The sequence below is a fragment of the Triticum dicoccoides genome, chromosome 4B, assembly GCF_002162155.2.
Source record: "Triticum dicoccoides isolate Atlit2015 ecotype Zavitan chromosome 4B, WEW_v2.0, whole genome shotgun sequence".
NCBI classification, from domain to species: domain Eukaryota; kingdom Viridiplantae; phylum Streptophyta; class Magnoliopsida; order Poales; family Poaceae; genus Triticum; species Triticum dicoccoides.
In genome coordinates this window covers 13,743,616-13,759,536 of record NC_041387.1, presented here as the reverse complement: position 1 = coordinate 13,759,536, position 15,921 = coordinate 13,743,616, and the positions used below count along the sequence as shown (strand labels likewise).

Sequence of the window (15,921 nt, the reverse complement as noted above, 5' to 3'; positions counted from 1 at the left end):
AGCGATTTCCATAGTTGTTTAAACCCAAGGTGCGCTTATGTGTCGGTCATCAACACTCACCGTTTTGACCAATTCTGGTCTGTTTCATGGAATATTACTCACTATTTTGGGGTCCCGGAGTTATTTCCATAGTTTTTGAACCCCAATGTGCGCTTATTTGTCGGTCATCAACACTCACAGTTTTGGCCGATTCTGGCCCGTTTCATGGACTATTACTCACTATTTTGGGGTCCCGGAGTGATTGCCACGGTTAACGAACCCTGGGGTCTGTTTACGTGTCGATTATCAACACTCGCAGTTTTGGCCGATTCTGTCCCGTTTCTTGGGCTATTACTCACCGTTTTGGGGTCCCGAAGCGATTTCCATAGTTGTTGAACTCCAAGGTGCGCTTATGTTTCGGTCATTAACACTCATAGTTTTGGCCAATTCTGGACCGTTTCTTGGACTATTTCTCACCGTTTTGGGGTCCCAAAGCGATTTCCATCATTGTCGAACCCCAAGTTGCGCTTATGTATCGGTCATTAACACTCACAGTTTTGGCCGATTCTGGCCCCTTTTTTGGACTATTACTCACCGTTTTGGGGTCCCGAAGCGATTTCCATAGTTGTTGAACCCCAAGTTGCGCTTATGTATCGGTCATGAACACTCACAGTGTTGGCCGATTCTGACCCGTTTCATAGACTATTACTCACTGTTTTGGGGTCTCAAAGCGATTTCCATGGTTAACGAACCCCTGACGCATTTACGTGTCGGTCATCAACACTCGCGGTTTTTGTCGATCTGACCCGTTTCGTGGACTATTACTCACCATTTTGGGGTCCCGAAGCAATTTCAATGGTTGTTGAACCCCAAGGTGCGCTTACGTGTCGGTCATCAACAATCGCAGTTTTGGCCGATTCTGGCCCGTTTTTTGGACTATTATTCACCGTCTTGGGGTCCCAAAGCGATTTCCATAGTTGTTGAACCCCAAGGTGCGCTTATGTGTCGGTCATTAACACTGGCAGTTTTGACCGATTCTAGCTCGTTTCTTGGATTATTGGTGAGGAGTGTATTGAATTGTGTGTGTTTTATCTTTAAATGTACATTTTGTGTAACTCATGCAAACAGCTGAAAACATTGTGATATGACTAACCCTAGAGTCTAAACAGCATATACACCTGAGCCAAGTTGGAATGGTCCGGACAGCTTCTTAGCTCACCCGAGAATTGCTTTTCCGCTTCAACTTTCCCAGTTTAGTTGGTTTCAAGGCCTGGGAATGGATTCACCGCCTTATGATTGACCGGCTATTACCACTTACTAGCGATTCCTATTTCATCCAAGCTAGTTGCAGTCTGCGGTCTGAACTGGGGACAAGTTTTTTTTCTAACACAGTGCAAACGCAGATTCTCATACATATGCACATACACTCCTACTTCATCCAAGCGAGTTGTGGCCTGGAGTCTGAACTGGGGACGAGTTTTTGATGTTAGCTCACCCTCACGATGTCGTGGCCCTTTGCCCTGCTCATTGTAACACGTGTGTCGCCGAGGGCATAAGGGGCATGATGACTTGGACTCGTCCCCTCCTTCCTCTAGCTAAACACCGACGGTCTGGTCTGGGTTCCAAAACTTCTTAGCTCAGCAGATTCGTCGCCAACATCTAATGTAGCAGCTATGTTTAAAATATATATATATATATACTTCCTCCATCTCAAAATAAGTGACTCAACTTTATACTAACTTTAGTACAAAGTTAATATAAAGTTGAGTCACTTATTTTGAGATGGAGGAAGTACTTTATAGTACGCTTGGGTGCAGCGATGATAGCATCGTCATAAAAATCTCTCCTCGGTCATGAGATTGGAAATAAACATAAATTATCTCCGGATTGTGGGGAAATGGCTAAAGAAATAAATGTGTCCTTCTGACATTTCTTGCATAAATTTTGAACAAAAGAAACAAGTACGGCTATAGCCATTTTATGAATTGTTAGGAGTGGTAGTTCGCCATGATTTGCTTTACCCACTCACAAGTGGCCTACCCCTGCCATCGACATAACCAACGTAAGCGCGACATGGTACCAGTAAGATAACAAAAACAATTCATTAAAAAATAAGAATTTGTACGCACAGTTGATATATGTGCCACTTTCCTATCGTCACTGGTGGTTGTCAATTATGCACTGTCAGGTGACGTGTCTTCCCAATTATATTAAAGAAATATAATGCAGTGCACTAGCTACCTAGCTTAAGGGGTATGTACAAGATAAACATTTGGTCACGCCTAAATTAAGATTGCTTCGGACTTTACCTGGGCACCGTAATCTAGTATTTTGTTTCAGATGCCGAGCTACCTTTTGCCTTTAGGCTTTATGTAGTCAAGCTGACGAAAAACCCTTTATGAATACTTTAGGTGGGAAGTAATTACGTTCTTACATTTCCACTAACTTGCTTTTGTTGGACATGGATGTTCCCTAGCAAATGAATCTATCACATCTTCTGTCTTCTATATCTAAATAACTAATCTTCACTGACATATGTCTCTTAACATGCAAGCATGTCATCTCATCATTCAACATGCATATAAAAAAGGTCACCTCGACATGTAAACATTCATGATAATTTTTGTTATACTATGGTATTTATATTTACTGTAAGACGCTTTTAATCTATTTTACCGTCTATTTCACTTGATCTAGGGCTTTAGATTGAACTTTATAGTTGAATATTTTACAAAAAGGAAAAGTGCCAACACGTTTGTAAAGTGTCTATTTTGAGACATATGGAAAGATATATAGCTGGCAAACTTTACCCTGCATAATGTCTGAGCTCTTTTACTATATGTCCTCAAGTAAATAAGGACCATTCATTATTTCCAATCCAACGGTAGGATCAATTGGTACTCCAATGTCAGTGCTACGAAGTACTACAACCAAATAGGCTATGAGGAGAAATCGTAATAATACACTCACATAGAGAAATTTATGACGACTCGGTATGGTTCCTTCCTTCAATCAGAGTCTACACGACTCGGCATGGTTGAATGCATGCCTCGATGGTGGCGAGCTTACAATCAATGGGAAGATAGGCCTATTTTTTTTGGAATTATGAAGACAGGAGTTGATGATCCTTTCTTCGCTCAGACAATGCATTTGTGAAATAAAAGAAATCGTATAAATTAAGCATTCATCTTGACTTCTTGAGGTCATGCTTGAGTGTATAAGATCTTATTCTGGCGCATTATATTTGTGAAAAGCTTGTGGTTTGTGTGTGCCGGACATCTGCAACTCTTGTTGTCTGGACTTCTCGTATCCCATCTCTTATTTTAAAAATATGTCTAGGCTTTCTATAATACTCCCTGGTACAAAATTGAGTCACTTATTTTGGGACGGAGGGAGTAAAATAAATTGTGCAAAAAAAAATTCAATATTGCCCGGTGACAATAATAAAGCAATAACATGCCACATGGATAAATTGATGGAAGAGGATGCCACAGTAAGGATGCTGTGCAAGGTGTCTACATTTTCTCATGTATTTTTTAGGTCCCTCGGATGTACTAACGATTACACAAGCAGATTACGTTTTCTTTTTCGAGGACACAAGTAGGCTCTGCGGTGATAAGAGACGACTTTACTACAGGAAACAAGGACAGTCAAGACATGTTCTTTTTTTCGGGAAGACAGTGGTTTGTCTCTCTTGTGCTTGCTCCTTTCACCAAAGTTATATCTTGCTTACTGCGATGTTTACTGGGCACTCGCCTTCTGCATAGCTCCATCTGGCCTAGCTCCAGTAGCTCGCGGTGGTTTCATCCGGTTTAGGTGGTATTCCCCTGTTTTGTTTTGTTTTTTTGGTTTTTTGGAGATCAGATTTTTCATGTTTAGGTTTTTTGGTGAACATTTTTAAATATGAAAATATTAGTATGAGTTCTCAAATTATGGGATGACACTTCTAAAATTATTGAACATTTTTAAATATGAAAATATGTTTTAGTTATATGAATATTTTAGAAAATACATGAAAAACCTTTAATAGAATATAAAAACATTTTGAATTACAATGCGGACAATTTTTAAGTACAAGATGAACAATTTCTAATACATGATGAAGTTTTTTAATACGGGCGAACATTTCTTAAATCATGGTGAACAACTTCTCAATAATCAGCGAAAAAAATTGTAATTTATGCAGAAAAATATTTAAAATACACGATGAAGTAGAAGGCCAGTTTTAGTATGAGTTCCAAACATTAGCACGGGGGGATATGAGTTCCTCCTGAATGTATGCACTTCTCATAATGTGAGTGGAATCAAATGCACATGTCATGAGGCGGCAACTCACCGGATTAAAATGTAGCCTTACCGCGCCGATAGATGACGCATGAGCTGACATCGCCTCACGTAACTTATTTTATTTATTTTTGGAAATTTCCATATACTTGTATTGGGCTCATGTTGATGTACATGCTATTCTTCTTCCTCCATACCTCTCTCTTCTCTCTTTCCCCTCGTAGTAGGTCGGGTGATAAACGGGATTGAAGATTTAGAGAGAGAAAAGGCAAGCTAATTGCAGCGCAGCACCACCATGGAATGCATGTTCCATCAATACCGGGATCATCCGTTGCTTAGATGTGATGGTTAATTAGCGGTCAAACTTATGCCACATCACACAGATATAACCTCCGCAGTGACAGTCAAGTTTATAAACCTAAACCCCTTAATGACCGTATTTCGAGTACACTGGTATCCACTGACAAAATTCAGCATACACCTCACCTAGGATGACAGCGGATGTATGTATTACACTCTTTCATCCAACATGCAAGCACGGACGCCGCCTCTTGATGAGCGGCTGCGCCTCGGATTTCGCAAGATCCTCCACCTTGGAATCCGGAGATTCCATATAGGCAGCCACCACCTTGGAGCTGCAGCGGCGGCCAACAAGTTCAACAGAGTACCAGCGCATGATTTCGTGTTTTTTCTTTCTTCAAAAATACGAACTCAGCAGTGCAATGCAGTGCGTAAATTGCAACGAATAGTTAAAATTTTATTCATCGCATTTGCATGGTCCACAAATTTGATGAACAGATTAAACAGCTTGATATATCGACGACGAGTCATTCTGAGGTACCTGAATCCGTCCGCAAATGACTTGCACTTCCCTTTGAGGGCCTTTTTCCATAGGGTAGCGGCAAACGCAGGGCAATCAAGTATCATCTTTCTGATTATGCGGCTCGAGTGGTAGTTATCAAAGGCGTGCTCAGCTCAACATCTTCTATCCTCGGGCGTGCTGCGTCACAAGCTATAGCATTGTGGAGCGCGTGAATCCTGTCGGTGACCCCCTCCAAGACATTATTTTTTCCACCTACAGCAACCATGGAAAATTTGGAATGCAAAATCTCAGCAGGCGCAATCATGAAGCTCTTCGATAGTCAATTAATCGTTTGTATCAAGAGTTAAGACCAAGAAAACAGTAGTTAAGGTAGGTTTGTGTAGACTGGAGTGCCGTTTTCTTTTACAGGAGGTTGACTCATCATTAAGGAAGACTGAATAGCAGTAATACTACACACGGGCACAAGGACCAACACATCCCAGAGAAAAGGCTCCATCAACTCATAAGAATATTTCCACATTGTCGAATAATAATCAGGAACAATGCTCGTCTCTTGAGAAGGTCATGCATGCAAGTAAAAGCATATTTATCACAAGTAGTTCCTGGCTATAGATGAATGAATAATAATATCATAGATGAATGAATATTATCCCAAGATACTGGCTATAAAGGTACATGTAGAAACCTGAGCATGGACCAAGGAGATTTACCTCATATAATATATCTTTGCCAAAGTTTGTTCGAAGTAACTCTCCAACATTTTCAATGCAAGTCTCGATGAGAACCTGCACAGAAAAACGAACATCTATATTATTGCTGAGGTTATGGGGTACGTGACTATGGGAGCGTAGTAATGTTGCGACTCGGTGTTCTTTAACAAATGGTCGCCCTTAAATCAGTATATACACTACTGAAAATAAATTTAGATCTAGTGAACGGTGAAACTACATGCTCCTAAAGAAATGCCGATGAATAAATAACTAAAAGGTTAAATACATGTTATGAGTATCACCTCAAAAAGCTCGCTTTTCACCAACAGTTCTTGCCGCCGTTTAAATGGGTCCTTCTTGCTATCAGATGCAACCAGTGTGTCTTCTGAACCCCTATGTTCTTCTCAGCTACATCATCCAGCTTACTATCCAAGTTAACGTTAATAGCACTCTCTGATGCCTCATCCTGAAACAAAAAAAAAAGCAAAATTCTGGGGGCCTGTCTCTCTTCAAAGTACTTAACAGTTAATGGAGTAGGTCACTTGCCTTTGAAATAAGGGAAGGCACACGGTACTTCAGACAAATCAAATCAGTCGGAGTCAGATAACGTGAGCAAAGTGGGTGAAGTAGCTGCAGCAATGGGCGTCTCCCGTTCTGTTCCAGCAAGGAGATCCATCATAAATAGTCTCATGTGCTTATAACTAACAAATAAAAACAAGCATATCAGAAGCTCATTATTCCTTTTACCTTGTCAAATATGAGTTCCTTTAACTGCTTTGTCAGCTCTTCAATTACAACCTACAAATATTAAAAGTGAGCTATAAGCATTGTCTCTTCAGATTGCTTGTCAATTGTAATGGCAGCATAACACTTGCTTCAAGCAAACGATGGGTGCCGGCTAACCTTAGTAACAAGTTTTGTGTCATCAACAATGGAGAGAAGACAAGCAAGAAACTGGAGAAAAAAAGACATGATAGTTTAGTTGATGATTAATCACTTGGAAGAATAAAACCATATGAAATTACTGTATATTGGGGAGAATGTTTTAAAAGTTAAAGCATAAATTCACACAGTAGCATCATATTTAAACACTAAAATATATTACATATATAGACATCACTTACAAGGCATCCATAATAACTGAGAGCAAGCTTCATAACCTGCCCCTTCAAGCTTTTGATAATTTTCTTCCTATCCTGAAATGCATTACCATGTTAAATGGCAAAAGCACACTGGAAATAAACAAGAATGAAAAGAAATACTACTGAATATGCAGCCTGCAGCACTAACAAATGCATGGTTCAATTTGCGTGACTATTTAGTGTCTCTGAAATCTACATAAGTTAATAAATAAACTTTGGATAAAGCAGCTGAGTGGGCAAAGTTATACCAAGTGATCGCTCTGAAATCTGTCCTTCGAGATACAAATAAGAAAACGGAAAGAAAGAAAAAAGACAATGTACCTTCGACTGCCATGCTTGAGGCAAGCAAGACCTAATTTTAATCCTTCCCTCGTCTGCATGATCCGAATGAGAAATGGTTCTGAAGATCTCTTCTTCTTAGCTTTTGATTTTGTTGGTACTTCAGCGACACCTGATAGTTCATCTCCATCTACGACAGATGACCCTTGAGTAAGATGGGGGATTAACTGACGAATCACGTCCAAGGCTGATGTCTACAGAACTAGGGATGCAAGGCGGCGCCCGATCCACCCCGCTTCGTAGTCAAAGTAAATCAACTTAGTTATAATCTTTCCGGTTCAGCTTTAGTTCAGTTTGAACTAAATTCCTGTTTTGGCGGGCTTATGCGGGATGCCCGCTTGCATCCTTATACAGAACACATGCATATACTAGATAGTGCGATAAGCTGAAGAAACATTTCACCAAAAAAGGAGAGCTTTGTTGTAAAGATAGGCCAATCGCGTCAATAAAATACATTTACCTTATCCGCAATTGTTAAGTACTCCAATATGACTACGTGTACTATGGCATACTCAACAATGCCTTTTTCCAAAACTGGCTGGATAACAGTAGCCATGTACTGCAGGACAGATGATTTGTGCAGTCCAAGCTTGGAAATTGTTTCTAACAAACTGAAAAAGGAAGGTGAATTTTAGTATATATTGAACTAAACAAATAACTGCAGCCACCTATGGCAGGATAAGTGGATGACTACAATAATATTTCCCTCCGCCAAAGTTTAAGTTTTCAACAGACAAGTAAAAGAAGTTAAGGGGAAACTTCAAAGCAGATGTATGACAAGACATTATAAAGTGCCAACCTGCATGATTTTTGTTCAGTCAGGTCCTTGAACAGCTGAAGCTCGGTGGAGTACAATTCCAACAACAAGCTTCTTTTCTGAGGCGGTGTCGCCTGATGAAAGGCGCAATCAAGAACTGCAAGAAAGAGTGTATCTCAATGTGAGATTACCATGTAACCCTTTACTTGTATAGCAAATAGAAACGCATGCATACAATGGCATTCAACCATTAACTCCTGCTGCTCCTATACACGACGAGTTCCTACCCCTTATGACAGCAACACATAGCAGCACATACCTGCAGCTCCTACTGTGTGACGAAGTAGAGAAGCGACATGACCATGAAGGGAAGAGATGAACAAGGCAAGCTGTTTTTTAGTGGCTGCAGTCACAAACAAGAGGTATATTAGTGAAGCTACGGGTTATCAAACAAACGAGCAACATTCTCACATATGAACCCATACAAGTTTCTGGCGAATCGTAGAGAAATTTACCGAGTTTTTATGAGCTTCTTCACAAGGAAAACAGCATATTTCTTGTGAGAAAGATGGAGCAGATGTGGCTGCAGGGCAACAAAAACAGCATCCCTCTCTGGCTGTGAGCACCACTTGACACATGTCTGAAAAAGGAATGGCGGCTATCAGAATAAGCACCAAAACACCATAAGCAACGCGGTCATAAAGAATGGATGCTGTCCACTTACTTGAAGAACACGTGCGGTTACATGGGATCCAGCAATTTCGAAATATTTGCCATCCATTTTACGGAGAGCCTTGGTTACTAGCCTGCCGCAGAGATGACAAACTCATCGGCATAAGAAGTTGAACACAAGTTGCAACTCACAAGACTTTAATAGTGACACTTACTTCGATCTATTCTCCTTGCTCACATCACATCTCATCTTTTCCCATAGTACTGCCAGTTCCTGTCAATATTGGGCGCGGGAGCACACCAAATTAGAGTCGACACAAAGTATGTTACTGAATCATCATAAACAGAGTTGACGGTTCAAGAAGGCACTGGTACTGTCCATTACTGGGATGAAAGCCAGTTTTTGCTTCGCTGTCAAAATTAAGTAACGGTACGACGGTACCACCAGAATTCAAGTCCGGAACTAAAAATCCAGAAGATTGATTTAATCATGTAAATAGTCAGAGGTCTGTTGTTTTGGTTTAGGCTACAAGCATCATACGTCGATTTACTAACTGGTACTATATACGCAGCAAGTGCATTCTGAAGGTTGAGCATGCAAGGGTTGCTACTGAAAAGGTACATGATGAAACCCACACCCAGGAGCCGAGTTGCGCATCCATAATCGGAGCAGGCGTGGCAGGGAAAGCAAGCAAAAAATTACCTTCTCAAGGTTGTAATTGGGCTTCCTCTTCATCTTCCTCGACTCGGACATTTCCTGCCACAACAGCCAACAGCATTCCGGTTTCAGCTCAAGCTCAAGCAGCCCATGAACTAACTAAAGTACTAAACCAACACCCGGGCCCCAAACTAGCTCACAACAGGAAAGGAGCACCAATGGGATACCTTGGCGGCGACCCGCTTGTCCTTGGCGGTGACGGGCTGCGGCTCAGCCTTGGCGGCGGGGGCGCCGTAGGTCTTGCTCCGCTTGGTGGCCCCCTTGGACGGCGCCTTGGGCCTCCCCGCCGCCTCGCGCTTCCGCTTGTTGGCGTCCGGGTGGTCGCCGCCGGCGGCCATGGCTACGTTAGGTTTACAAATCAGTCTAGCACAATATGGCATTGGCATCATACTCTATCACAAATTCACGAAGATAAACAAATGCATTTATGAACAGATCATGGCATACACATTTCACAATATAGCATTTACGAACATATCAGGAATTCAGAATATAGCATCACAACATGTCATCAACACTTGCCGGCAGCTATTTCATACACTTGACACGGATCACGGGCAGCACTAGCACGAGCTTACCGAGCTGGATGGTGGAGAAGAGGCCCTGGTGTTGTTCCGGCGTCGATGGAGACGACGAGATGCGGCCGAGATCACTGGAGACCGACGGAGCTGAGGCGTCCAGAACAAAAGTACGGGGCGGTGAAGGTCGATCCAGTCCCTATGAAGGGCCCCGCCGCCGTCCAGGGTGAGCCACCGCCGACCAGTGTGGGCGCCGTCGATGGCGGCTAGGTTAGCGATGTGGGGATGGGGCTCTGGGCCTCGGGGGAGGCTGGTAGACCGTGGTGGGCTGCTGGATGTCGGCCTACCTCCTCTAATCCTCTCCATTTTCACGTATAGGTGGGCCGGGCCGGGCTAATTTCGGGCTGGAATTCAAAGCCCGAGCCCTGTCCGAAACTGTTTTCTTTCTTTGTAATCCAGGCCCAGGTTTCTCGGGCCGGGTCGCCGGGCTGGGCTGCCCATGCCCGGGTTTCTCAACCACACACGTGCCCCGCCTGGTGCTGCACGAGAGCAGTGGAGTGGAAAACCCGAGGCCAACTTCAACGCAGACCCCGTCTGGTCCGCGAGCGTCCGTTCTGGGCCAAACGGACACAACCCATGGTCCAACACGCAGCCGCATCCGCAGATGTTGTACGTTTCGCGGCCGGCGCGCCCTATTTGCAGCACGAACGGCGAACGAACACGCGCTCGCTCGCTTCCAGTCCGCCCGCGTGACATGTGGCGGCCGTTCACCTACCTCCAACGCCCAAATTAAGTGCGCACGCGCGGCGGGTCCGTTCGTTTGCCACCCAACAGCCCCGGCTGTCGTCCTTCTTAATGTGGAAGCCATGGACCGGCCAGTCCACGGCTTCCACTTTCGAGCCGGGTTGCCCCCTCGAGCCCCGACACGAGCTCGCAAACCCTAGCCGCTGACACATTCCTCTCACTTACCTCCCCGTCGGCGCCATGGGCTGGCATTGGATCAGTAAGGGGAAGCACGACCATGAGCCTGGCTCTTCCTCTGGTCGCGGCGGCTCCATCAACTCCGTGCCCCGCACCACATGTGTTTGTCATCGCGCCGCCACCGGCCGCGCGGCTTAAACGAGCATACATGAGCGTCGAAATCTACCATCGCTGAGCGATGCCCACCTCCCCAGCAATTGGCATATACTATTAAGCTGATCCTTCAATTAAGTGTGTGTGTGCATTATCTTTTTAGTGTTCTGTAACTATATATATAATTCCTTTTGTCTCATATATATACTTGCAGATAGGTTCTTTGACTATTAAGCTGATTGTTTATCTCTTCGGTTCGGCACACCCAACAGATATTTGCATATATCGGAATGAATCCACAGCTGCATCAGAAACTGCTCAACTATGCAACTTCTTACTACTTCTATCCATTGAATATACTGTACCTTCACCCCCGGTGTATGCGTGTACAATAATTTTTGGTGCGAAACTTGCAAATTGATTTACCTTTTGTGTTGCATATTTTTGTAAGAAATTATTTGATCCATAATGTGGTAACAGTATTTTGCGAGTCCCCAATCTGCTACGTTTAAAATTTGAGTTATATCATTTAATTGCTAAGAGTTTTAATTCATCATGGAACATGATTCTGTTAACTTTATTTGAGCAATTCCTTGCTATCATGCCTTTTTTCTCTAAATTCAATCATTGTCAGGGCACGGCCTGAACGCATGACCATCTGCACCAATTTTTGAAAAAAATGCACTTCTTAGATTTGTAAGGATTAATCCAATCCAGCCAATCGGCGCCAAAATATCATCCAGTGGGCGCAGCAAAATTATCATCGAGCGTCAACTTCACGGCACAAAAAGAAAAAAGGAACAAACTTCCAAGGAAGCATAACATGCGAACAAACTTTTGCTCTGATTTTTCATTTCATTCATAGCGAACGGAACAGGGACGGTAACAAGTAACACGGAACGGTAGCGGCGTCACATCTAACGGTAGCCAGAACATCTCGGAACCTACGCGATGGAGCGAGATCTAGGGTACTCGGGAGCGAGCGATAACACTTTGGTAGACAGGTAAAAAAAGGGATCGGTAACTAGGATAACTGGCCAGCTAGGGGCCCCACCATTCACTCCCTCCAGTTGCCGCCGCCGGAGCCGCCGCGGCTGCCGCCGTAGCCGCCGCCGCCGCCGCCTCCGTAGCCGCCGCCGTCACGGCTGCCGTAGCCGCCGCCGCCGCCGCTGCGGCCACCTCCGTAGCCGCCGCCGCCGCCGCCGTAGCCGCCGCCGCCTCCGCCCTCACGGCGCTGGCCCCCGTAGCCGCCGCCGCCGCCGCCGAAGCCGCCGCCGCCTCCTCCGCCGGAGCGGCGGGACTGCGCCTCGTTGACGGTGATGTTGCGGCCGTCCAGGTCCTGGCCGTTCATGGCCTCGATCGCCTGGCGCATCGCCTCGTCCGACGCGAAGGTGACGAACCCGAACCCGCGGGATCGGCCCGTCTCCCTGTCAGTGATGATCTGCACCAACAAAACCGTCAGATCTAGGGTTCCACAAGCGCAACACCACAGATCCATCTCGAATCTACAGATCTATCGGGCGGATCGGGGAGGGGACGGTACCTTGGAGTCGATGACGTCGCCGTACTTGGAGAAGGCGTTCTGGAGGGACTGGTCGTCGGTGGCCCAGGCGAGGCCGCCGACGAAGCAGCGGTACTCGACGTCCGCCATTCCTTCCTCTTCCCCGCTACTACTAAACCCTAACGAACGGGACCGAACCGGACCGGGAACCGAGGACTGAGTGGGGAGGAGAAGCCAACCCCTGAGAAAGCACGAGGAGTCAAGGTTGCCCTACCCGCCCCTCTTATAGCGGGCGCGGCGCGGCGCGGGCCGTCGAGATCCGATCGGACGGCGCGCGGGCGAGCCGCGGGATAAGGATCGGGCGAGATATTTTCTGCGCGCGATGGGCTCGAGGAGTGCTCTGGCTTTCTGGGCCAGCCCACGCACGATTGGGTCGCCCCTGACTCGCTCGCGCGCGCACGGGGAGATATTTTCGGACGGGGAGCGTCTAGGGTTTTCGATTCTCGCGCCGCCACCAACCCCGCCCCGATCGGGTCGTGACGCGGCGGGCCTGGCTGTGGACCAATCACGCGGCACGTCGGCAGATATTTTCGGGGTAGTGCACACTTGGAGTGAAATGCGGTTTTCTTTCCTGATACTATGTAACATAACATGATTTTTTGAATAAGGCCAGGATTAATAATAAGTAAAGTGGTGGAATGAGCAACTTACTTCGGGACCGATAACTTTTTTTTTAGTTGATTCAGAACCGATAATTGGACCTACTCCCCCGTCTCATGATGTAAGACGTTTTTTTGACACTAGTGTTGAAAAAACGTCTTACGTTACAGGAAGGGCGGAGTAAATTGCAAACTGGAGCCTCACTTTTGCAGAGATGCTCCAACAATCAGATGGAGACACATGATCGGGTCCTTCGCATCTTTCGTCCGGACGCAAACTCGTCGTCGTCGGGGATGGCACTACTTGAGACGGTGAAGCGTTTATGACACCTCGTCGTAGAGTCCATGCAGGGCCGGCCCTGGGCCATGGCGGCGAGTGCGACGGCCTAGGGCCCAGCCCAAGCAGGGGCCCATACCCTGTGCATGTATAGTATATACATTATATTCACAAAAGGAAAAATAGTACTAGTACGCAAGGGAAATAGCCCAGCCCATGAAGAAGCGAGCAGACATGCCGTCTCTCCCAGTCCCCCAGAAACACGCCGCCAGCCGCAAACCAATCGTCTCCTTAACTCTGGCTCGACTCCTTCCCATTCTCATCTTCTTCCTCTTCCCCAAACCCAATTCATTGCCCCTTGCCCGAGTTCCTAAGAGGCCACGACCCCAACTCCCCAAGCTAATTAATGAATTTTCCGTTAGTATCACACTTAGTGGGTTCCTTTGCATCCTACAAATACCCCAAGGGCCCCGGCGAACGGATCCACAGAGGCGAGCCGGCCAGCGGCGACACACCCTGTGCCCTGGCAGGAACACGAATCCACAGAGGCGAGCCGGTCAGGATCCCACTGTTCGGCGGTGGAGAGTGGAGACGTGGAGTCCAGGCATGTCCTCCTAATTTTTTGCATCTCAACCCCCCCCCCTCTTGTTGTATCTCAATTTTTCCCCTTGTCTATTTTCTGTTTATGATGGATTCATGTGCTGATGTTTAACCTGCTTGATTCTAGGACCGGCCATGGCAATCTAGAGCAGTGTAGAGCAGCGTGGGATACTGGGATTTCTTATATTTACTCCAAGAGACCAAGAACAGGATTCAAGAAGACAAGATTTCAGGTGTTCTCTCTCCATTTTCTGTAAGCATGTTGCCAAAAAAGCATTTATCTGGTTGTGCGAAAAGGAAAAAGAAGAAACTTGCAAATGAATTCATTGGAACTCAAAAGGGTGCTATTCGTAAATTCGTTTTAAAAAAATCCACTGCCGAGAATCCAGAGGTATTAGCTGTTCATAGTGTTGAAGAAGAACAATCTGATGAAAACTTAGTGGAGGAAAATGTTGACATCGACGATTCTACAAATTTGGGTGGCCATGAGAATGTTTCTGATACTGAAAATCCTAAAGAAGATGAACACAAATCTTCTAGTTTAGATATTTATGACCCTAGAACTTGGGAAATTCTTGACAATAAATCAAGAGACATTCTAATAGAGAAAGGGCCTACAAGGGATTTAAATCTTGTGTATCATCCAGATGATAACGGTAGACATTTTTCAAATGCCTACTACTCAAGAAACCTAAGTAATGGGGAGGTTAGTGATAGGAAATGGTTGGTCTACTCTAAGGATGCGAATAAAGTTTACTGTTTTTGCTGCAAATTGTTCAAATCGAAAGGTAACAAAAGTCTGTTAGCATCCGAGGGACTAAGTGATTGGCAACATCTTAGCCAGAGGCTCAAACTTCATGAGAATAGTATTGAGCATATCACTAACATGAATACTTGGAATGAGGTAAGGCTGAGACTAAATAAAAATCAAACAATTGACAAAGATTTGCAGCAAGAAATTTCAAAAGAAAAAGAGCGATGGAGACAAGTTTTAATAAGAATTGTTGCTGCTGTGAAGTTTCTTGCTAAACATAATTTGGCTTTTCGAGGATCGAATGAGAAACTTTATCAACATAACAATGGTAACTTTTTGGGAATAATAGAAATGATGGCAGAATTTGATCCTATAATGCAGGACCATATTAGGCGTATTCAAAATAGTGAAATTCATCATCACTATCTTGGCCATAAGATTCAAAATGAGCTGATTGATATTCTTGCACAAGGTGTTAAAAACACTATCATAAGGATAATTAAGGATGCCAAATATTTCTCTGTAATTCTAGACTGTACCCCTGATGTAAGCCATCAAGAACAAATGACTCTAATTGTGAGGTGTGTAAACATGTCAAATAACACTACAAAAATAGAAGAGTATTTTCTGGAGTTCTTGAAGGTGGATGATACATCTGGACTAGGACTCTTCAATGAGTTAGTAGGTGCCCTTAAATCTCTTGATTTGAATGTTAATGATGTGAGAGGTCAAGGCTACGATAATGGTTCTAACATGAAAGGAAAACATCAAGGTGTTAAAGCACGTTTGCTTGAAATAAATCCTAGAGCATTGTACATGCCATGTTCCTGTCATAGCCTCAATCTTACACTTTGTGACATGGCAAAATCATGTAGCAAAGCTATTACCTTCTTCGGAGTTGTGCAACGAATTTATACATTGTTTTCCGGTTCTACTAAAAGATGGGAGGTATTGGTTAATAAAGTTAAAGATCTAACTTTGAAACCTTTGTGTGATACTCGCTGGGAGAGTCGAATAAAAAGTGTCCAAGCTATTCGGTATCAAGCTCCTCAGATATTGTTAGCTTTATTGGAATTGGAAAGAACTTCTAGTGATGACCCAAAAACTAAGAGCG

General features: G+C 44.6%; 1 protein-coding gene and 1 pseudogene across 1 annotated transcript; both read right to left on the bottom strand.

Annotated features, from left to right (window-relative positions):
• Positions 1 to 4,615: 4,615 nt before the first annotated feature.
• LOC119294604 lies at positions 4,616 to 10,248 on the bottom strand (annotated as a pseudogene).
• A 1,587-nt stretch (positions 10,249 to 11,835) lies between these two features.
• LOC119294603 (glycine-rich RNA-binding protein blt801-like) lies at positions 11,836 to 12,786 on the bottom strand. Its single transcript, XM_037572815.1, has 2 exons — positions 12,560 to 12,786; positions 11,836 to 12,457 (listed from the first exon to the last, which is right to left on the bottom strand). The coding sequence occupies exons 1-2, from the start codon at positions 12,665 to 12,667 to the stop codon at positions 12,074 to 12,076; spliced, it is 492 nt and encodes a 163-aa protein (XP_037428712.1). The 5' UTR covers positions 12,668 to 12,786; the 3' UTR covers positions 11,836 to 12,073.
• Positions 12,787 to 15,921: the final 3,135 nt, after the last annotated feature.

Coding starts and splice junctions, on each gene's coding strand:
- LOC119294603 (XM_037572815.1), bottom strand. CDS start 12,667: ATGGCGGACGTCGAGTACCGCTGCTTCGTCGGCGGCCTCGCCTGGGCC. Junction 12,458..12,559: donor GCGACGTCATCGACTCCAAG/GTACCGTCCCCT, acceptor TTGTTGGTGCAG/ATCATCACTGACAGGGAGAC.